Source organism: Amblyomma mixtum, chromosome 2 (genome assembly GCF_055824585.1).
Source record: "Amblyomma mixtum isolate Tamu chromosome 2, ASM5582458v1, whole genome shotgun sequence".
Classification (NCBI taxonomy): Eukaryota; Metazoa; Arthropoda; class Arachnida; order Ixodida; family Ixodidae; genus Amblyomma; species Amblyomma mixtum.
Window position 1 is genome coordinate 230,068,288 of NC_143013.1, and position 22,630 is coordinate 230,090,917.

A 22,630-nucleotide genomic window follows, 5' to 3' on the forward strand; every position below is an offset into this window, starting at 1 on the left:
GAAAGGGGGGCGGAGCTGGTTACGAGGCCGACGACAACGCCGACGACGACGCGAAACCCAGGAACGGACGCCAAAGAGCTGCGCTCTAAAATAGAGGGTGATGGCTGTGTTCTTAGTAGACGCACGACCTGGACGACATTATCATTCGTCATAGTTTGCAAAACGTGACAGCTACAAAGCCATAAGGTATACATCGACTTTTCGGTGTTGCAAATACCTCGGAGGGTTACTTTGAAAGAAGAGAGGCTTTTCGCGAGTTCATAAAAGAAATTAACGTTGTCGCACTGAGGGGTAGCATATCTGTGGGGGACACACGAGATTTCGATTCATATCAGTCTAGGGCCATATTTGAAATTATTGCTCGTTGTTCAAGGTCTGCAGTCTCCTGCATCGCACTATCCTTGTCCATTTTGTAAAGTGACTCCACAGACAAGGTTCTCAGTTCTGGCAAGTAACAGAAGCTTAAGGTGGCGGTCCCACTCTGACGGTGAGCGGGAACCATTTTTGGTGATATTTGTACGTCGACTGTACCTCGCTCGTTCGCTTCATAAATATGGTTCAGATATCTCCGAAAAGCTACTTTTCTCTGCTTTCAAAAGATGCATTTTGTTTAACGGTAGCTGCAAATTTGTTTCAACTGTAAAAGAAAACGCAAAGATGAAAACTGGCAGTTGAGCTCAACTTGTCTCAGGAAATGCAAAATTGTGAAAAACCTCTTGCACCTAGAGAAATATCTTTCGAGATACTGTGAGATCGGATGCTAATGAACATATTTAAGCATTTAGAAGTACGTGTATAGATTAGTTTATTAGCCACGCATGTTTGAAAAGCATAGAAAACAGAACAATGTAATCTGCAATAACTTTTGGGGTATGCATTGCACTGCGGCGCCTTTTTGTACAATTTGAGATCGTCTAATCGCCCTTCCATTCTGAAAATTTCATCCGTCTGCCTTGTTTAGTTTAAAAGTTATTCACGATCAAAGTTAGCGTTTTTTCGAAATAGTTAAAAACGGAATGCAATACTGTTCAGGTAACCAGCGCGTGGCAGTTTTGAGATTTTGCGTGAACAAACTTAATACTTCGCTCTACGCGGCTAAGCATCGCCTTTACTCTACGGCTTTTGGGGAATGCGCAATGTCTAGTTGATTTTAGCCACCTTTTTTGTTCTCGTCATGAAGGACACAAGCTCTTGAAACATTCCGCGGCTTCTTTTTTTCTGGCAAATATACTCTTAAAATGTCGGTCTCTCATTCTTTTAATCAACTTGTAACAATTGCCAAAACAAAGTCCACAGAATAGAAACAATAATAGCAATAACGCAGCGACATGCGATAAATGTAGATAAAGGTAGTAACTAGCGCCATCTACACACATGCACGTGTACTAAATAATCACAGTTCAAAAAAATAACGAGTGTGGCGCTGCTAAACATTTACAATCAGGAGGTGTTCACGAGAGGGAACGATACCTCTACGATGTTTGCACGTTTCCCTCGATTTTGCCCTATGTAGTGTGTGTCGAACTTCCAAGCAGATTTCCGCCATATTGCTTTGCTGGATTGTTTTGCAGCGTAAAGCTAGTAAAGCCACACTACGCGGGTCAGAGCCGAGTTTTGCGCGAGTGTGCGCCGCCTGTTATGCGCATGCGCGAGAACCGCGTGACGTCACGAGAGGCGCAGGTCCGCAGGTGCGTCGCCTCCTCGCCACAGCCGGTGCGAGCTCCTCGCTGCCGGCGCCGCCGGCGTGCGCTCCTCTCCGACGCGTGACCTCGTGTTTACGGCAGTTGCGCCGCGCGCTACTGCGCATGCGCGAGGAGGGTGCGCGGAGAAATGACGGTCGCGCTCAACATGTAAGCTCTGGTAAGCTAAGGAGGGTCGAGCCGCTGCCAAACGGCGCAGAAGACTGGAAAATGTAAATTCTTCTGATCCCGAGGTTGTCGCCTGGCAGTTCGCCGTCGATCAGCCAAGGCGAAACGTGCGGCCGAAACACCGGAGCACTTTACGCTACGTATATCCAGACATAGCAGAGCTAAGCCACTGCCAATTTTTTTCACCTGACGCTACGAAGCGCATTCTGGGCGTCGTATTATTTTTCGAGGACAGGCATTGCTAAAGCGGCAGGAAAGGGAAGAAACAGGCTTTCGCTTCGTGCTGCCGGTTGTTCGTTGTTCCGGCTAGCGCTGTGGAGGGGAAGTTGGAGAGCGCTCTATTTGCCTGCACTCAATGCACCAGTTCGGCAAAGTTCTGCGGCAGCGGCGGTGCGGCGGGTGTGTACCGCTAGTTCCGGCACTTTGAGCGCAGTTTGGCACTGTCTGCTTCCAAAACGGATGGTCGAGTGCAGGCCTGGTCGTCGCTAGCCTTTGCGATGCCAATGAATTGCAGCCAGCTGTTTACAGCCTACATCAGCGGCAGCCAACCTCTCGTATCTCATGAAGAAATGTGCAAACAGCACATCACAATAACATGTTGCCATGAACCAGCGTCGATCCGTTTCTTTAGAGAACTCGAGCAGCGTTCTAGCTTGTCGACGAGTGAAAGTTACTTGAGTCTCCGCCGTTTATCACAACCCGCAAACCATCATCTGCTTCCATGGCGGCTTCACCTGCACTATTTCAGCACTAACCATGGAGCAGGTGCAGTTTTCCTGAACTAGACTCGCACTTCTTTCAAACGAATGCCGTGGTTCAGAGGGCACCATGTTCCACCGCTGAAATGAATCCATGTGGTATATAAGTCGGGTACAACTCAAGAACGAAGCAGCACATGCCCATCAAAGGAGACCGCCCAGCCAAGCGCGTCGACCGAACAGTTTTCTGTTCAGTCTCCACAGGTGCGCCGCGACAGCAGTGGAGACTGAAGCTGCCACGACCGTCTGTTGCCGAATATGACCCCACCTGTAACATTCAGCGCTTTTGCGAAAAAGAGGCTCTCGCGCGGATCTATGCGAAAGGTGAGCAGCCCAGCCCTCTCCCCCCCCCCTCCCCCTTTAGTGGCCAGTGCAGCTGAGACAATAAACGGGGGCACCACACCTACTAGTACCTTCGCCTTTCTCCCTGTCTTTTCCCCTGCTCCAGCTCAGGTGCTCCTAGAGACGATGGCGGATGCCGGGGCAGCAAAATCTTTTCCTTTCTTTTTGCGTTATTATTCTTTTAGCCTTATCCCGAACAAAGGACATCCACTCTCGGCTACACGGGGACAAAACGCCGTCTCCTTCCTTCTCTTTCGCAGGCTTGGCTGCATGCACAGCCACAGAAATCGACGTGACTGGCCGGAGGGCTCCCTCTGAGTTGCATGTGCCGCTTCGTTCTTTAGTTGTAATCGACTATAGTGCTGTGAGGTCCCCTCTTCGGGAACTGGCACAAAGGACCGCCCCCTCCCCTTGCTGCGCGCCCCTCCTGCAGGCGGGGTAGACTAGCGCCGCAGGAAAAGGAATTCTCGGAAAATGATTACAAGCACGTTATAAGCGGTGCTTACATGACGGGTTGAGTGGAGGATTTGAGCTGAAAACCGGTTACTGGGTTCATGTAAACGAGTCGGGTCCGAGAGTCGAGGGAGCGAGTCCAGTCAACTCCGCTGCAGGGGGTGGGTTGACTCACTCGACCCAAACAGCAGATAGCACGTAAACCGGTCTGAGTCGGGTTAGTGGAAGGAGAGGTGATAAATGCGAACCTGTTATTCGCTTGCGCCGTAGCGCCTGCGAGGCAGCCGTGCATGCCGCAATCTTCCCGGCTGCCACTGCCCTTTCCCGCTGCGCCGTTCGACGCTTGGTGCCGCTGCTGTTGAACCGGTCGCGACTCGCTAAAATCGAGTTCATGTAAACATGCAGTCAAGTTGGGCTGACCTTGCTCAACTCGATCTCCTGGCTCGACCCGCCGAAGTCGGGTTCATGTAAACGAGGCTACAGTTTCCTGACAATAGACGGTGTGAAAATAGCAGCTGTTCCTACAGTTTCCAGGTACGCGCGCGTGGACCCGCACGCATACACACACATACGCGGGCGCACTTTTTCAATCTTTGATCCAACCAAATCGAGGCAAATCGACGCAAGGCAAGAAATATATACATTTCAGCATGCGATGGAAAATTCTGGAGGGAATAAGCAACCTAATGATGTAAACTGGGTACAAGAAAGACGTACGTCTAAAATGAATAAGAGCACGCAGTTGAGGGTCCAAACGAGAGAGGGGAGGGGGTCGCCCTAAGTGCCTACAGAATTATCGCTTTGTAGCCGACCCCTTTTTTTTGGCAGCATTCCTGCACACCTCGCCCCCCTCCCCCGTTCTTCTTCGTACAATGTCTATAAAAAAGTCTCGAGTCCACCTCGTGAATGGTATGCATTGTATACTGCATTTTTGTGAGCCTTGGCAAAATTCCGTCGAAGTTGATCGGAATTGGTTGCAAGGTGCCGCCGCATGTACGACGAATATTTGCTTCTGAGGTAAACACATTCCGACACCCTGCGGTGCTAACCCTCTCAATAGCAATTTCACGTCTCTTGCGCAATGTCAATTCATCTCAAGGGTAAACAGAAATTGACAATTGCCCACTTCTCTCTGCCTTTTTCTTTACCAACCATAGTTTATAAGGTTGGACAGGCATACGCTGAGCGTTGACTAAATTGTATAGCTGTCTTTGTTATAGTTTTCTTATCATAGATGCAATATCATTTGATAAAAAAATATCTTTTTTTTTCAGCGCTATAGTTAGCAGGTTACACTCTAGACCAGGAGTGTTCCGACTACTACTAATATTACTATGCATCAACAGTGACGAAGTGATTGAACGCGCAAAAGACGAGGGCAGAAGGAAGGACACAAGAAAGGCACCGATTTCAACTATAAGGTTCATTGAAAAAAACAAACAAAAAACGCTAGAAATATATACATGGGTATTGGTTGCAAGGTGCCGCCGCATGTACGACGAATATTTGCTTCTGAGGTAAACACATTCCGACACCCTGCGGTGCTAACCCTCTCAATAGCAATTTCACGTCTCTTGCGCAATGTCGATTCATCTGAAGGGTAAACAGAAATTGACAATTGCCCACTTCTCTCTGCCGTTTTCTTTACCAACCATAGTTTATAAGGTTGGACAGGCATACGCTGAGCGTTGACTAAATTGTATAGCTGTCTTTGTTATAGTTTCCTTATCATAGATGCAATATCATTTGATAAAAAAATATATTTTTTTTTCAGCCCTATAGTTAGCAGGTTACACTCTAGACCAGTAGTGTTCCGACTACTACTAATATTACTATGCATCAACAGTGACGAAGTGATTGAACGCGCAAAAGACGAGGGCAGAAGGAAGGACACAAGAAAGGCACCGATTTCAACTATAAGGTTCATTGAAAAAAAAAAAACGCTAGAAATATATACATGGGTATTGGTTGCAAGGTGCCGCCGCATGTACGACGAATATTTGCTTCTGAGGTAAACACATTCCGACACCCTGCGGTGCTAACCCTCTCAATAGCAATTTCACGTCTCTTGCGCAATGTCGATTCATCTCAAGGGTAAACAGAAATTGACAATTGCCCACTTCTCTCTGCCTTTTTCTTTACCAACCATAGTTTATAAGGTTGGACAGGCATACGCTGAGCGTTGACTAAATTGTATAGCTGTCTTTGTTATAGTTTTCTTATCATAGATGCAATATCATTTGATAAAAAAATATTTTTTTTTTCAGCGCTATAGTTAGCAGGTTACACTCTGGACCAGGAGTGTTCCGACTACTACTAATATTACTATGCATCAACAGTGACGAAGTGATTGAACGCGCAAAAGACGAGGGCAGAAGGAAGGACACAAGAAAGGCACCGATTTCAACTATAAGGTTCATTGAAAAAAAAAAACGCTAGAAATATATACATGAGACATAAACATAATTAATTTTCTTTATGTCACACCTTCCTTATTTTTGGCGTCCGCTTCCTCTTTTCGATTACTTACTAATTTGCTCTGTGCAATTATGTCGACAATTATCACTAACTCTCTCAAGTATCCACTGTGTCGACGTTGTGCCTTTTGCGATGCGGGCTGGGCAGCATTATTTTTTTCTTTTTCTTTGCTCCCACTAATATATGTCACGACATTGAAAACAGGAAAGTCTGTAGTCGGGTAAAACTCAAGAACGAAACGGCACATTCCCTCAAAGGAGGCCCTCCAGATAGTAACATCGATGGTACAGCTTTCTGCGGCTATTTAGCCAAGGCTAAACAAGAGAGAGAAGGAAACGGTCCTCTGTTCCCGTGCTGGCATCCTTATCCCGAACAAGGATCACCCCACCTCTGACGCCGTTTGGACAAAGACGGTACCCTCTTTGCCCCGGCTCTCCAACTTTTTCTCTTCACCCTTCCGGAACCATAGACCGAATAAAGGAAGCCCCACTCTCTTTGGCTTTGGCGAGGGACAGGCAGAGAAAGAAGCATGCTGAACCACCCCAGCCAACACCTCCCCCCACGCATGACGGGGACTAGCAGCCGGGCTTGCCATGGTTCGTTTGTAATCCTCTGAAGGCAGGCGCAGCAACAAAAGAAAAGCCTTCACGCAGCACGGGTGCACGGGTCAAGAAAGGACCGGACACGTATCTCAACATCTCAACCAAAACCAGTCTCGGGTCGCTGGGGGCAAGACGGGTAGACACTTTCTCAGTGATGGATCAGTGTCGTAGCCTGGTGGCAGAATATGAACTACTCGCAAGATGGCGGCAGTGGAACCGCCACCTTAATGCACCTCCTTTGATCCGCACGTTATAGAATATGAAATAGGATTGCTGCTCAGAGGCGAACGCGATGAAAAACATGCCATAATTCCACTTGGACTGTGAATTAATAATTTCTTAACATGACGCTTATTATAGTTAACCGCCTTGTATACGGATTGCTTTCAAAAGCTGAAGGCAGAGATTACCGTGAAAAAGTCCGCAATCCACGTTATATGAATGCAGACAGGATACGTAAAAGAACAAAAGTTTTCTAAGCACTGCTACAAGCATTCCTTCTTCCTGTCCACAGCGAGAGAATGGAACAGACTGCCAGAGAATGTGGTGCTCGCATCGGGTGTGGATGTGTTCTCTGCTGGAGTTCGTGATTGGTTGGTATAGTGCCTGATATAATGCGCCTTGCATTTGTGTTGGGCATGGTGTTTTCACATTGTTTTCTGTTTCGTTGCAGCGATATTTTTGCGCATTTTTATTTGTTGCTTAGAGGTCAGTTCCATTTTTTGATATGTTAAAACTTGGCACCGACTGGATGGTGCTGGTGTTTTGTTTGTCGTGTTCCGCCTTTGTAATCTGTACCTTGTATCACTCCTATCTTGGTCCTGACCGGACTGATAGTATCTCTAATAAATAAATAAATAAATAAATAAATAAATAAATAAATAAATAAATAAATAAATAAATAAATAAATATCGTTGACGACAACTGTGGGATTAAATATAAAGTGTGGGAAGCCGATGAAAGAAGTAAGAAAAATACATTCACGTCGCTATCTGGGGGCGACTGTGGGCGCCTGCTCAAGGCTTTGCCAGAAAAACTGGCCGGGAAATTGAGCCGTGTTATGATCGGGGGCCCAGCCAGCGGATACAGGCGAGCCAGGCAGGTGCCATCGAGCTACCGTGACCGAAAGCGCTGCTGTTCGGAGAAGACGCAAGAAACGCCGGCGTGGGGGCGGCTACTGGCGACGGCGTCGCCGTGAACAAAGGCGTCTAATCCCCATCGCCGGGGATGCTGAATGCGGCGCTTCTCCCGCACTGCGCATTCCCGTGGACCGACAGAGGAGACCCGAGTACCGGCGACGGCGCCAACCCACCGCCTGCTTGACCTGAGCAGCCCGACAAAGCGGGGGTGGACACGGCTGAATCCCCACCTGAAGAGTTCATCGGTGTGAGCCGTCCGATCTCTTGTTTCCCCCGGCGGCATCACCGCATTGCAGCCAACGACCCTTTGGGCCTGGTTAAGGCCTGCGCGCTCCCTCCGTGACGTCACCCAACTTGACCCAGCCGCCGCTGCCTGCGTCTCCTCCCGTGCAGGTGCACGCGTGGAGTGCGGGCGGTACTGATGCGGGGTAAAATTTTGGCGACTGCTATTAAATTGCATTGGGCTAAAATGAAGGTATGCGTTGAATGGATGGGTTTTCATCGTACTAATAAAGGGATTGCTGGAATATTTTTGCGGTATATGTTTCGCGTAGCATACCTAGATATGAAACTTCCGTAAAAGAAACGCCAGGGATCGTAAGGAACAGTGGTCACAAGACTTTATTCACATATTTACAAATTATATACATATTTACAAATGGCAAGCTTTTTCTGTTCGTGCGCCAGCCCACACGATTCTATTAAAGATTCCATTTTAAGGTTTGAAATGTAGCTCGAGCGCATACCTGAAAAGCAGCGGAGGAAAAAGTCCTTCAGTGACCAAAATATTGCCCTTTCTGTTCACTATTTTATTTCAAGTTTGAACCAAGTTCAGTGCAGCTACTTGTATGCGACACTGCGCACCCATGTCATAAACGCCTTTATTCATTGCGCAAATGCATAGAATCGCTTCAATTACCTAAATATACTGAGCATTCTTTAGCCAAAACACTACGCACACTAAATATAGTCGAAACGTTGAATCAAGATGCAAGAATATATCTCGTTAGTGTATATATGCTCTCTGCAAAATTCGATGATATTCATAGGCATATTTATTTAACCATGACATGAACGCCCGCCCCGAACTTGAAAATTTGTATCTTTCAACCACACAAGAACACTGCCTGGTACTAAGAGAAAAAGATATAATATTTACTGATACCAGCAGTCTAGGGCAAACATCGCGTCCCATGAATTTTAGAACCGCACATTGTCCATATTTTAGCACCGTGATAAATTGTTAGATTTCAACGATTGCTTCGATGCGCAGACACAACGTACAGTACCTTAGAATCTCGCACAGTCCGTGTGTCGACGTCGTCGCGGCGAACAGCACGCTCCCACGTAATCCTACGGGAGTCTTTTGGGAACGAAAACACACGCACTTTTGGCCCGTTGTCATAGTTTCCTCTACAGTTGGGCACGCAGCAGCGACCCATTGCTTCAACAGCAGGTCACGACACGCAAAGATTTAGGTATCACGATGACAAGCAATTTCCTAGCCAGCACTCACAAACGCAACAGCAATAAAACGCAGCAGCGCACGCTGACATGTCCGGCTACACGACTACGGAAGGGTGCAGAACTGGTTGAGGGAAGAAAGGAGACGTCTCAGTCTCGGAGGAATGCGGAGGGGTCAGCGGTCAAAGTGGCTGACGTCAGAGCGGGGGGAAAGGAAAGGCTGGATAGAGGAGGGAGTGAAAGAAAAAAGGAAGAGATGCCGTAGTGGGCTCCGGAATAACCACCTGGGCACACGGGCGCTTTTTGCGTTTCGCCTCCATCGAAGCGCGGCCGCCGCAGTCACTCGTTTTTGTGGCTTGCATCTCTCGCGCTGTGAGCCTACCCGAAACATTTTTGTAGGTACTTTTGTTCACGAGTTACCTTTTTTTTTGCGCCCTTTCCCATTCAGTTACTCGCACTGTCACCGCCAGTTCCCGCAGATGGTGCAAGTATACATGTCCCGGAAAGCTGCGCATGAATGTCACAAATGGTGAGGAAAACAGGAAGAACCCTTCCGAAAAAAGCTAGTGTAGTATGCGGCATGTGGATTTCCAAGCAATGTCTCCAACTATGTTTCTGTTGGAAGGCTTGCATACTCATCGAATTCTCTGAAGGAAACAAGCGAAGGTAGTGGGCAGCTTAACACTCTCGAACAACTTTCTGTGGCTCTGCAGCGAAGGCCAAACGGGTTGTCCAGGAAATCCCGTTTGAAGATGTTTGTCGCGGCGAAGTGCTGCTGCTGTCGTTCCTGCTTAGCCAAGCAGTCCGCTTCCAGTCGAAGAAGGGCTGCCTGCCCTCTAGTTTCCGAAGCTTGTCGATCCCGTCTTTCGGCAGCACGCGCCGCGGGAGTCTTCGACATTCTGCAGGGTATGTGTTGCTGGTCTAGTTGGTTCTTGTCAGACATCATGGCAGCGCAGTTGTGTGTATGTCCTCGTCTGCAAGCGCTGCGATTCGACGATCTTCGACATTCTTTGCCACTTGTGGGTAACGGCATCCGCACGTAGTCGCTGGGCTCGCTCTTAGGCTATAGAGTGTCTCGATATAGCTATGTAGGTGCAGCTTCAACTTGTAGTATGGCCCGTTTACAACGTTGATGCCACAACGCTTCCGCTCGTCGCTTCGGTAGATTACTTCTTAGATTACTGCTAAATGTTAAACAAAAATCTTCTTGGGGCCCGGATGGAATACCGAATTCTTTCCTTCACCGTTACGCCGAGCCTATTGCACACATTTTAACAGCTATAATTTCTTTATCTATTAACACGGCCACTTTACCTGACGATTGGCGTGTGGCCCGTGTCATAGCAGTCCACAAAAAGGGTGACCGTCAGCTTGTGGAAAACTACCGCCCCATTTCGCTCACATCTACGAGCTGCAAAACACTCGAACACATTATCGCTCACTACATTACGAATTTTCTTGAAGATAACAACTTACTCTCTCCATTCCAGCATGGATTTCGGAAGGGCTTGTCAACATGTACGCAGCTTTTAACAACTGTTCACGAAATCGCTCTAACACTTGATTCTTCTGGGCAGGCTGATCTTATCTTCCTTGATTTCAGCAAAGCGTTCGATCGCGTTCCTCATGGCAAACTTCTTGAAAAACTTACTAATCTCGCTTTTCCTGCATTTATTATAAACTGGATAAGAGCGTACCTTTCAAACCGCACTCAGTTCGTGGATGTTAATGGCCATGTCTCCAAGGCATTACCGGTTTCATCCGGAGTGCCTCATGGAAGTGTACTGGGACCGATTCTTTTCTTATATAAGGGAGGTCACAGAATACAAATGGTCAAAACACGGTCAAAACACATTCAGAACATTTGCGCAGCCGCCTCTCGAAAACTCAGCTTTCTGCGTTACAAACTGAAAACAGCACCTCCTGATTTAAAACTTCTAGCCTACAGAACTTACATATTGCCAAAATTATAATACGCAGTAATAGTATGGGATCCCTTTCACCTAAAGGATAAATGTAAACTTAAAATGGCTCAGAGACGAGCAGTCAGGTTCATCTTCAACAAATTCAGGTCCACAGATTCCCCGTCACAACTCATGGCTGTCAACCACATGCCTACCTTAGAGTCACGAAGATCTATAGCACGACTTAAATTTCTTTTCACAATGTATCATAAGTCACTGAAATTCAACGGACGGCCGTACATTCAACCATACCTGCCACGCGCATCAAAACACCGTCACGCTCACAATTTGCTGCCTTTCCACGCAAGCACTAATTTATTTAAAAATTCATTTTTTCCTCGTACAGTTAGTCAGTGGAACGATCTGCCGGCTGAAATTTTTTCCACTGACAATTTTGACCAGGCGCTACTTGTGTATTTTGTAACGTAATATTCTTTCTGTGCCATTTTCCCGTCTTTTCATTCAGTTGTGTTTTTTATGTGTTTTTTCTGCGCAGTAGCCCATGCAAGTGCATTTTTTTTTCTGATTATGCGAAGGTCGTTATTCTGCAAAATTGAAATGCGAACTTGTTAATTTTTGTTCACTTTTTGCTGCTCCCCCCCATGTTGTACACATGCCCACCTGCTTGGTCTCCTTGAGACCGCAGTACTTGTAAATAAATAAATAAATAATTGCAGGGTCTGTCAACTCATGCTGCCGTTGCCGTATTACACGTTCGCATTCAGCCAACACACCTAGTGAGTCAGCCCGTGTTGCTCGGCGCAAAGCATCTGTATCGACATTAGAAGGCCTGAAGTGAAGGATGTGCGAAACAAAGCGGCCCGCTAAAGGAACCTGCGCGCACTGTGAAAGCCACACGTGGCGTGCGTCAGGTGGTGGTGGTTTATATTTAAAATAAAAATAAAAAAGTGAAGCAAAACAGTGTTGCCGGCCGCGGCAATTGCTATCTAATATATTAAGCACCCGAGCTGCAGCCGGCGGAAATGAGAGGGAAAGGGAGAGGATAGTGAGGAGAAGTATAGAGGGGAGCGACAGCAAGAAAGGACAGGGGAGAGCTTTGTCGGGGCAGGAGAGAGTATATGAACGTTTGTATCGTCAAGGCTTATTGGGTAGCGAAGCGCAAGTGACATTCGTGTGTCCTGAAAAAGTTTTACCGAACATAAAAATTCACGACGGCTCAACAGAATTAGCACCGATTATAAAACAGATGCATAATAAGGTGTTTGGCCAAAATGAATGCGCTTTCGAGAAGCTTGCAGGCAAAATGACCTCTCCAGTGCACGTAACTTGTTGAAATAGCCAAGATTTGTTAGGCCACAGTTAAAAAGTTACCTATTCAAGATTAGTTAACCATCCTGCTAGTTAGCACGTCTTAGCTGTATTCTGATGTACTACACCGCTGACAATGCTATTCCGAAAAAAAAAGGGCTCTTCTAACTCAAAAAGGCTATTTTTAAATATTGTGTAAAGTCTTAGGTGAAACACCCTGTATTATTTCTTGAGCTATACTTTCGTAAAGCCGCTGCCGCTGGCTATGCCAAAAGAACGCGTGTCTTTGCTACAGAAATGAGCTGAAGCGGCAACCACCTTCTTCGCAGATTCTCGAAGCTTCAAGCTTGCCAGTCTCAGAAAGGAAGTCATACTTGCATTGGCTGCGCTGGTCTTGCATCCAGGTACGTCGCTGCAGATGTGAGGTTCTCGTTTTTGAAGACACGTATGCACTACGTGAGGAGTGCTTCGCACAACTCGCACTGCGCATGTGCACCATGCTGTCCGGTACGATGGCGAAATTTGTCCCGAGCAGCGCTTTTTGCGTAGGATTTGGGAGCAAGCTTGATAACACTTGCCTGGCGGAGACACACCACAGATAAAATGGCGCGATGCACTGAACAAACGGCGATCTGGACGACGCTTCCATCGGTTACTACAGCGCCAACGTTCGACCGGTTCAAATACCAGCTTTCAAGTTTTGAGCACCGCACTTCTCTACGGTCGATGTCGCCATGTCTGCAACTCACAGAAAGAGGGAAGCGCCCGAAGCAGGAAGGCAACGACAAGAGACGTGGTTTGCGTGGTCCTGGACGTCGTAGTACACAAAGGGAACTGGACAGCGAGAGCGCCAACCGCACCTGGTCAAGAAAAAAAAAAGACGATACCGGATGCTGTCAACAAGTTATGGCTGCACCCACGGCTGAGTCACCTTTTCAGAACAAAGGCACCAGAACCCTTCGTGCAATGCTCGTTCCAGCAGGCAGAGTATCGTGAAACTCGAGGAAGCCGCCACCGGACGGGGAATCTCTTTACGCTTATTTGTGTGTCCCTTTCCAGGAAGGAAATGGCACTCTGTTTACTGAGAAACCACCTCCGGACCCACTCCAAAACGTCACACTTCGGCTAATTTGTCTGCCTCACAAAGGCGACCTCAGCAACCCTACCACGTGATAAGCGGCGTCATTTCCTCCCGAGGTGGGGGAGTAAAAAAAGACGTCGTCCAAGCAGCTGGTCGTCATGGTCTTACCCTTCTGGACCCCTTCCCCTCCAAACACCCAACAATGCAGCAGCAGTCGGGAGGCCGGCGTTTGGCGGCCGCCCCCTTCGTTACTTCTTCTCACCCCTTTCCGCCCATCCTGTTCTCAAGCGGGGACGCACTCGAGTCGCTCGGGAGGGGATTCAGCGAGGCGTAAGTTGCGACACATGAACCAGACCACGTTTTAACTTTCGTGCGCTTCCCTAAGAAGAGCGCCGAACAAAATTAAATGCCCGTCTCCAGGACAAAGGCTGCAGCAAGAGTGACAGCCCTGTACAGATGCTTGTCACTACGTTCTGTAGGTTTTCGAATGACACGTTGGGAAAATTATGAGGTGAATTGCAGAAGGTCATCCATGGCTAATTTGAATTAGGGCACGTTTACCCAGGCGACCGCTAACATTACTACTTCCATCCTTTTACAAGGTTACATCGAGTACTTCTTTAGATGAAAAATAAAATGGACATCATAAGTAGGCATCGGACGAAAAACACGTTATGCCACCTCTGACGCAGAGGTGTTGGGCAAGGTGAGGTTAGCAACCATAGGATCGTGGGGTGATTTGGAAAGTGAGTGGGAAAAAGGTGCCAGGAAGCAGCTAGAGGAAAAGTGGAGCAGTTCAGGATCTCGCTCGCGAACGTATATAACTTCGCTTAGAGGAGAAACACGTATAGTCGCAGTAAATAGCTTATGGACCACAATACTAGCAAAAACCTAGTTCCATCGGCGCCTCTGTACCCAGCCTGCAATGCAGACTTATTTGCAGTCTGATTTCCAGGGTGCACATTACGTAACGCATCATGTCTCAAGCCGTACGTGCGCTTTAGAACCGAAGCAACCAAATTTCTTCTCAAATGTTCCTCTCTCTAATATGTTGACAGCGTGCAAGATTGAGGCGATAATGAATGACAACCTCACCAAACTACCTAACCAAGGCAGGAAGGGAGAGGGACGGGGGATGAAGAAAATGTGGTAGCGGTTAGGTTAAACTTAGCGAGTACTGGAAAACTCTAACGGGTAACAAGGAATTTCATTAAGAATCATGATAATATGGAAGTCTACATGGGAACTAACGAGACGTGCGTTATTAGCAATGTAATCTCAAGTGTTCAGCGCACAGGCTTTTTATCAGGTTTTTTCTTGTTTTACGTGTTTTCTTTTACTGCATTTGTTACGTTTTTATACAATATCATTTTGTTATCATCCTGTTGAATTCCAGTCAGTCATGTTTCTTTGGCCTTATACACCACGTGTCATGCTTTTAATGTTCTTTCGCCACTTTTTATCGCTTTTAGCTACGTCGTGTTTTTAGTCTTTGTGTCTTTTATCGCTTTATGACCCTTTACATCATTCTGACGTTTGCTGCAGCTGATAGGTGGGTTGACGGTGTACCTATATATTACGTGTTTCTTTCCAATAAAGGGATCAGTTGGCAGTAGCGCTTTGTCCTGTCTACCTTTCGTGTGTGTGTCGTGTTTTGCGCTAGCTTTTGTACGAAGAATAATGCACCAACTAGCCCAGCAACAAGTGTTACTTGGTTATTAGTAAGTAGGATAAGATGGTAAAAGTGGAAGAGGAATTTCATGCAGATTTCAGCGGTAGCCGAAATGTTCTTGCGAAATATAGCGCTGACGAAAAAGAAAATCCGGTTGTAAGCAAACGAAGCAATGAAGAGGGGAAACCCGACAGGTGAGGATCAAGTAACTGAAGGTCTATTAAAAGTCGGCGAACATATTGTGCTAGAAAAGCTACACCGACACCGGTTCATTCTCAGTAATTCTCTCCGCGACCGTATGGGTGGAAGGCTAACGTTTTCTGGGACAGGTGGCGCCTGCGGCTTCCAGGAAAGGGTTTTTCATAAATCCCATCGGCGAAAGGTTTCACAGATTTTGCAATTAGATGAGAAATATTAAGCTTGCTCTCACCGTTTCTTCCACTGTTTTGGCAGACTTCAGGAAAAATTCCTGCTGTTTTCCGAGTAGCGCCTTCAGTTGGTCCACTTTATCGTCACGCGTCTTTCCAGCTAATGCGCCGTGCTTGTCACGATGACAGGACACGAAGCGACTCCTCACGTTGGGCTCCTTCGACACAGACACAGCCTGACGGCAGATTAAACACGTGATCTTGTCCCGCGGCTCAGTGAAGAAGTACGACTGTTCCCAACGAGGTTGAAAACACCGCTTTTTATCTTCAACTTCGCGTTTCTTTGAAGCCGTCGACAGCGACATTCAAGAACTGAACTCTCAAAAAAGCGTTTGTTTTTACTACCACGAGGTCTGCAGAAAATACTGAAATAGATGTGGCAGAAGTGAAACACAAGTCAGAGTAGGCTATCGCCGAGTGGGGTTCGGTACTGTGACGTGCCTAATATAGCTCCCCAAATAATGTGACTAAGGGTGAGGAAAACATAAAAACCCCTCCCCAGAAATGCGGCTGTAGTGTCACATAGCTCCATCAGCTAAACGTGCAGCCCTCATTTGGTTTTCCTGGTATTTCGAAAAACCTACAACGGGGAAACGTGTGTGTGGGTAAGAGCGGTGGTTCAGGAATGAGGGAGGACAATGCTTTCCCAGTGTTGCTAGCAGTCAGGAAGCCCGCCGCGGCCTGATAGGCCGGGAAGAGATAAACGGTAGGTGGCATCCTTTGTCCTTCTTTCAGTAAGGAGGTGAGAACTTTTTATGTAGGGCTGCAAGCACCACTACACCCCCCCCCCCCTCAAAAAAATAAAAGAGAGAGGGAAACTTCGCAGCTCTCCCGGCCTACTTATGTAGGAATGCTTTGTGTGCGATCTGAGGTAGCTGCCTGTAGTTGCCCACCTGCTCTTCGGAATGCAATTTTACAGAATGAACAAAACAGCACTGTAGCTACAGCAATCCGGGAGACGGGTGAAGGGTCACTTTACAGATCACCTGTGCCGTGGCTACTGGGAAGTGCATCGTCCTTGACCAACTCATGAGCACAGTCAAGCATAAACGGAAAGGTAGTAAGTTACTGCCTCTCACTTTCCACACCGGAGATTTCCACCGTGGTGTGGAAATTCTCCACTCCAGGCTCTGCAGCGAAGGCTAGGCAGGAAAGGAAAAGAGGCGGGCTTTTGTACCTTTGTTCCCGTGTCATGGGGAGTGGGTTCGTTGTTCGGCTTAGGTGTGCGGAGGGGTGAAAGAGAGATAGGGTGTGTCTAGCGCCTCGCTCTTTGTGCATTCCTGAAGGCAGCTGCCGCCCGTATGAATGTGTACCCCTGCCTCATTTCCTGTCCGCAAAGGATCAGTGCAGTCTGCAGACGTACCTTTTTGGCCGATTTCAGTTGGAAAACAACTCTGGTGTGGAAGCTGACTCGTGAAACAGGCACGAGCTTTTAGAACAAAAGATGAAACTTGAAGGGCCGGCGGACCACATGCGGCCCACGTGTTTGATGCAGTTTGACTTGACATAGTTACAACAGCGCATAAGGCGACGAGCAAAAGGAAAAGGCAAGGCAACACGAGACCTTAGTTAAAAATCCCCTGTGCCCCTTGGTTTCTGTGGCTGTTGGCTTCTCTCATGCTTCTTTCAGTGTCATCCAATAAAGTAACAAAATATTGATTGACTGAAAAAGCCAGTCTCATTTACAAGTTTATTACAGGTATATTGCCTATCTTGGACAGCGTGAAAATTCTGAGTATGCGCAACACGTGCTTAGCAACAGCCGGTTAACATTCTTGGAGGGCTACAATCAAGTGGCTCCATTCGCCACAGCAATGAATACCTCAGCGTGATTCATTAGTCCCACTGACCTCCCTCATTACAGCAGTGTGGTGCGCATTTTTCGCAACTCATCGGAGAAAATTGCACGATGAAATCTTAAGAGGGAGGTATAACAATTAAAGAATTGAATTAAGAGTTCTTTTGTGCAACGAACACTCGCAGATGCGCTCTCTTTTTGTGCACTTGTCTGCCTCGCAGCTGCTCCTTCTGAGCTGTGAACGTCTGGAGCAAAAAATAAAAACAAAATGACGGAAAGGGGCGCGCAGAGGTATACAGACGGCTGTAAGACAGGCACACTCTACTAATTGTACGTGGTATAGGGCTGATAGGTCGACATTAATTAGCAATCAAGCCGCCCCTTGATCGATGCGAAAGTAATACCCGGCATGCACATTCACAGTGCCAGTTGGCGTGATACAAACATACCTCGCTGACTGGCCCGGCGTCGGTCCGCGGTCGCTGAAATCCTCGGTAAGTGCGAAGGGCTGCGTAGCTTTGGCGTATTCTCGATCAGACATACGAGGCGCGTTTACATGAATGCGACAGAATGCACGTTTACATGAATTCGACAGAATGCACGTTTACATGAATGCGTCTTCAGTCGACTTTTCGAGAGGAAGAGCGAGTTTTAACAAAGAAAGGCGCGATTCATCCTCTATACTCTCTCCCTCGATGTTTTTTTTTTCAATTTCCCTCAAAAAGTGGACTGGAGTCGACTTCTGTCGCATTCATGTAAACGACGTTACAGTGTCGTCGGTATACTCTAATTCGTTTTTATATGTGCGCACTTGTTCCTTCCTTGCTTCTTTCCCACAGTCCCCATTGTTGGACCATGCACTTGTTTTATAATGAAGATTCGGCCACTCTGCGGTCGTTAGTCAAGCAGCGCAGTTAAGATCAACGTCGCGATTCGAGCCGAAAGTCTTCCTGTCTGTCGTCGTCCCTTCGACCTAGCTTGCGCCCGCGCCGCTCTTCCCTAATATATACAGCGTGTCTTTCTGCAATTTTTAAAAATAGGCTTTTCGAGTTATAATAGCGATTTTTCGGCATAACATTTTCAGCGGTGTAGTACATCAGAATACAGCTAAGACATGCTGCATTACCAGGATGGCTAACTAATACTGAATAGTTGACTTTTTACCTATTACAGTTGGGCAACTTAATTATTGAGAGGAGAGTAGCCAAACGTCATTAACATCCATATCAGTTTTTAGAATTTCGAAAACCCGGTTACCCTCGGCGCTTTGGCGCAACAGATTTTGGCTACATCGAGCCAAAATGCATGCGCATTCGAGCAGCTTGCAGGAAAATCAACGCCTCCAGAGCCCAATAGCTTTAGTGGGTTAATGCCTATACATGCAGAATTGGCCATTCTCTTCTTAACATTCATATATGGCAGCGTCTCCTCATATACCACTACAGTGGTTAAGCGATGCGCCACTGCACTGGCAGGTCGCAGACAACGGCAGGAATTATGCGACCCATGTTGTTTTTCCCGAGCAACCTCTCGCGACCAGTCATTAATTTAATTGCCACCTGCATCCCATTGGCTACAGCTGGAGCGACGCTCCTCCGGACTTGCCCGAGCTTCCTCCCATTGGCTGCAAATGTTCGACTCTCTTCCGAACTTACCCGAGCGAGCTCGGGTTCGTTCGAAGCACAAGAAAACACAAGATGGCAAGATGACAACATTCTTGCTCGGGTTTAGCACGTCTGGAAAAAGCGCCTCATGCGACATCACCGCATGAGGCGCATATGTGGTGATGTCGAGGAACGACCAGCAGCAGACAGCCGGAGACATATATAGTGCGAAGTTCCCCCATCAACTGCAAAACGATGAGCCTGGGCCAAGGTGCAGTGTACGGGCAGAGATGAGAAAGAGAGAGGGAATCCAATGTGTCCTTCCCCAGTTCCGGGAACACGGCGATGTCGAGGATGACGTATGGCAGATGAAGAGAATGATGCGAGCGGGAACAAACCCCAGCAGCGGAGGACGGCACGCATATACATTTCGCACTCCTCGAGACGTGTTCGATTAATGAGCTTGGCACGGCTATAGGTTTTTGAGGAGGAAGTCCAGCACTGGGCATGAAGGCCGCGAACACGCCTATAGTGGGTGGCCGTACAGGAGAGAATTTTTGAGTTTCTCAAATAGTGGCTAATCATTCCTCAGTGCTCTAGCACTATAGCTAGGTGCCTCGCTAGCGAAAAAAGCCGTCCTGTCTGCGGATGAAGCCTCAACCTGCCAGCTGCCACGCTTGGTAGGTGGCGAAGTGGAGAGAGGATAATCCCCTCTCCTCCACTTTCAGAGGAGGGAAATCACGTGGGAGAGGGCAGGCAAAGAGAGGGTGACAGGCGACGGGTGGAAAGTGCCGAGAGCAAAATTCCCGTTTAATTTTCGAGCGCTGCACGTAACAAGCAAGAACACTGACCAGTAGCACTGATGAAGAAGGTGCAGTGGTAATCGAGGGCGATGATCAAGTGCCAGGCGCAGGAATGCAGGGGCTCTTAGCTCATGCATTCCTCTGAGTGGCACACACTGTGGCATAAATTTATAGTGCGGCTCCCACCACCGGCCATACATAAGATAAAGAGAAGAAGAAGCGTTTTGTTGTGCACGTCCTAGATTATCTGTACCGCTTGACTGCTCGGCGTCGGGTCACTGGGCGACTCCGTAAACTGAATGATATCCTAACGCACGACCTGAAAAACAACACACACTGCGACAAGATTATCCCATTTCATTGGAAGTAAATGAAATGGGCCACCTCGTGCTTCATGACTGGAGAATACAAACAGAAAACACGAAGAACAATATGCCGACAACTGCAGCGAAAAACGCCAACGCTGTGCCTGGTATCGTTCTTCGCCGCTTTCTTTGTAAAAGCTAAGCGATAAATCCAACTCGCTCTGTCATCTCTTGCGCTGATATAACCCTTCGTTAACCGACGCTGTTGCTGTTCACCTGCAGGTAGCGCATCCCAGCGGCGACGCGCACACGTACCCCAGTACCCATGAAGACCCCGCTCTGCGCGGCCCTGCTCCTGACGCTGCTCGTGCTCCAGTTGGCGTCGCCGTCAGCGGGGGCGCCCGCCAGGCGAACCCTGTCTGCGGAGGGCGTCGAAGGAGGCGCCGGCACCAGGCGGGGCCGCGGACGCTACGACTACGTCTACGACTGTGCAAATGCAAAGTGCGACGAAGAGAGCACCGACATCGGCGCCACGGTGTACGCCTACGAGGGATGATGAGCCGCTGATCGAAACTCCCTGGTTGTACAGGAACAAGAATTAAAGCACGAGTCGCCAATCCACGTACGCCAATCCGCCCGACAGGCCCGGCGCAATTTCGACAGCGTCTGAGGAGGAGGAAAAAACTTTTACTAAGCAACGCTTAAAAGGAAGCCAGTGAGGGTGGGGATAGGGATAAGGGGGTTGCAGGATCAGGTGGGCCCTCGCGGTCGCGCTAGGTAGGAGCCCATGGGCCCTAGCGATCTCTGTGGCCCAGGTCACCATACGGAGCTGAGCCTCCGGCTGTGAGCTGTGCAGCACGGCCTCCCATCTCTCCTGGTCGTCGAGTCTCAGAAACGGGGGAGTTGGAGTGTTAAGGCAAGCCCTAAGTATGTGATAAACATCCGCCTTAGGGTGTTGGCATAATTTGCAGGACGGATGATAGTCCCCTGGGTTCATGAGGAAATCAGATAAGGGTTCGGAAAAGTGTCTGTCTGAATCCGTCGCCAAACGACTTGTTCGGCCTTGTTTAGCGATTTATGGGGAGGGGAGTAAACTAGTCGGGAACCCCGGTAGTGAAGCGTGACTTCATGGTACGTCGTCACGCGTTCCTTAGCCCTGCGGAACGAGGGGAGGCCGTCCACCGCCCGGTCGACGAGTCCTCGGGCGTGATTGTGTGCAGCCGTATTCTCCGGGTGTCCGCAATGCGCAGGAACCCAGATGAGTGGGATGAGCCGACTCGGTGGTACAGCACTGTTCAGAACACGATGTGCTGGCGTGTGAACCCGTTGTTAGGCGAAATTTCGTATGGCTGATTTAGAATCCGAGAATGTGTATTTTGCATCTGTTTGAGTAATGGCCAGGGCTATAGCTGCTTCTTTAGCCTCGACGGGATGTTGAACGCGATTGAGAGTTGGAGCTGAGCAAGGGTTATGATCGCGGTTAAGTACCGTGATGGCATAGGCTGAGGTGGTAGAATATTCTGCAGCATCTACGTATGTGACTGTTGGATCACTAGCGTATTGCTTATGTAGGGCTGTTGCCCGAGCTGTGCGACTATCTTTTTCATGCTCAGGATGGGTGTTTCTGGGCAGAGGTGGAATATAAAGATTTTTTTGCAAGGTTTAGAGAAATGTTATGCTGATCCGAAATTTGGTCGTCGAGGGTGATTTTGAGTCTTTTCAGAAGATTCTGTCCGGTAGGTGTTCGAGATAGGCGATAGTATTGCCCCGTGAGGTGGGCTTCAATTAGTTCTGCCAGGGTGTTATGCACGCCTAGTTGGAGAAATTTTCTGGTGGGGGTTGAATTCGGGAACTCCCGAATTCCCGATCCCCGAATTCCCGATCAGGGGTATATATAAGGCTGCCCTTAAGGGCAGCCTTATATATACCTTTGATCATTCTATCTATCTGCTCCTCCTCTGTCCGTGTGAGATACAGATAGGGGGAGAGTGTAAATGAGTTTGCTGATACAGAAGGCTTGAACAAGACATCGCGTGTCCGCCTCCCTCATCGACAGCGTCTGAAACTGGCGTGGATACAGAGGGACATGACTCAGCCAAGGAATCCATGCTTATATAGGATGGAGGTTTTAAGAAAAATGCGCCAGAGGACAGCTTAGTACTTTTTTACTCTCGTATAGGCGTATACGCATGGTTATGGCGCTCGGCTGCTGTCCCGAAAGACGCGGGTTCGACCCCGGCCGCGGCGGTCGAATTTCGATGTAGGCCAAATTCTAGAGGCCCGTGTGCTGTGCGATGTCAGTGCACGTTAAAGAACCCCAGGTGGTCGAAATTTCCGGAGCCTTTCACTGCGGCGTCCCTCATAGCCTGAGTCGCTTTGGGACGTTAAACCTCAATAAACCAGATCGTGTTTAGAGTGTGAGGACTGCGACGGGAGCCACGGAACTTTACCTTGCAGCCTGCTTAAAGATGCACAAAAAAAATGGCAGTGGCTTAGCTCTGGCTAAGCCTGGATATACTAGCGAAAAGCTGCAGTTATGCTTGGTTTGACGTCGAGGCTGTCGCAGTTCGCGCACAATGCACTGGGAGCACTACGATAACG

The 22,630-nt window shown here is 48.2% G+C and overlaps 1 protein-coding gene across 1 annotated transcript; it reads left to right on the forward strand.

Annotated features, from left to right (window-relative positions):
- Positions 1–20,317: 20,317 nt before the first annotated feature.
- On the forward strand, positions 20,318–20,597 carry LOC149362869 (uncharacterized). Its single transcript, XM_089569835.1, has one exon. It carries the CDS (start codon positions 20,355–20,357, stop codon positions 20,583–20,585), a length of 231 nt encoding a protein of 76 aa, XP_089425961.1. The 5' UTR covers positions 20,318–20,354; the 3' UTR covers positions 20,586–20,597.
- Positions 20,598–22,630: the final 2,033 nt, after the last annotated feature.

Bases quoted from the DNA above. Each gene is read 5' to 3' on its own strand.
- LOC149362869 (XM_089569835.1), top strand. From the start codon at position 20,355: ATGAAGACCCCGCTCTGCGCGGCCCTGCTCCTGACGCTGCTCGTGCTC.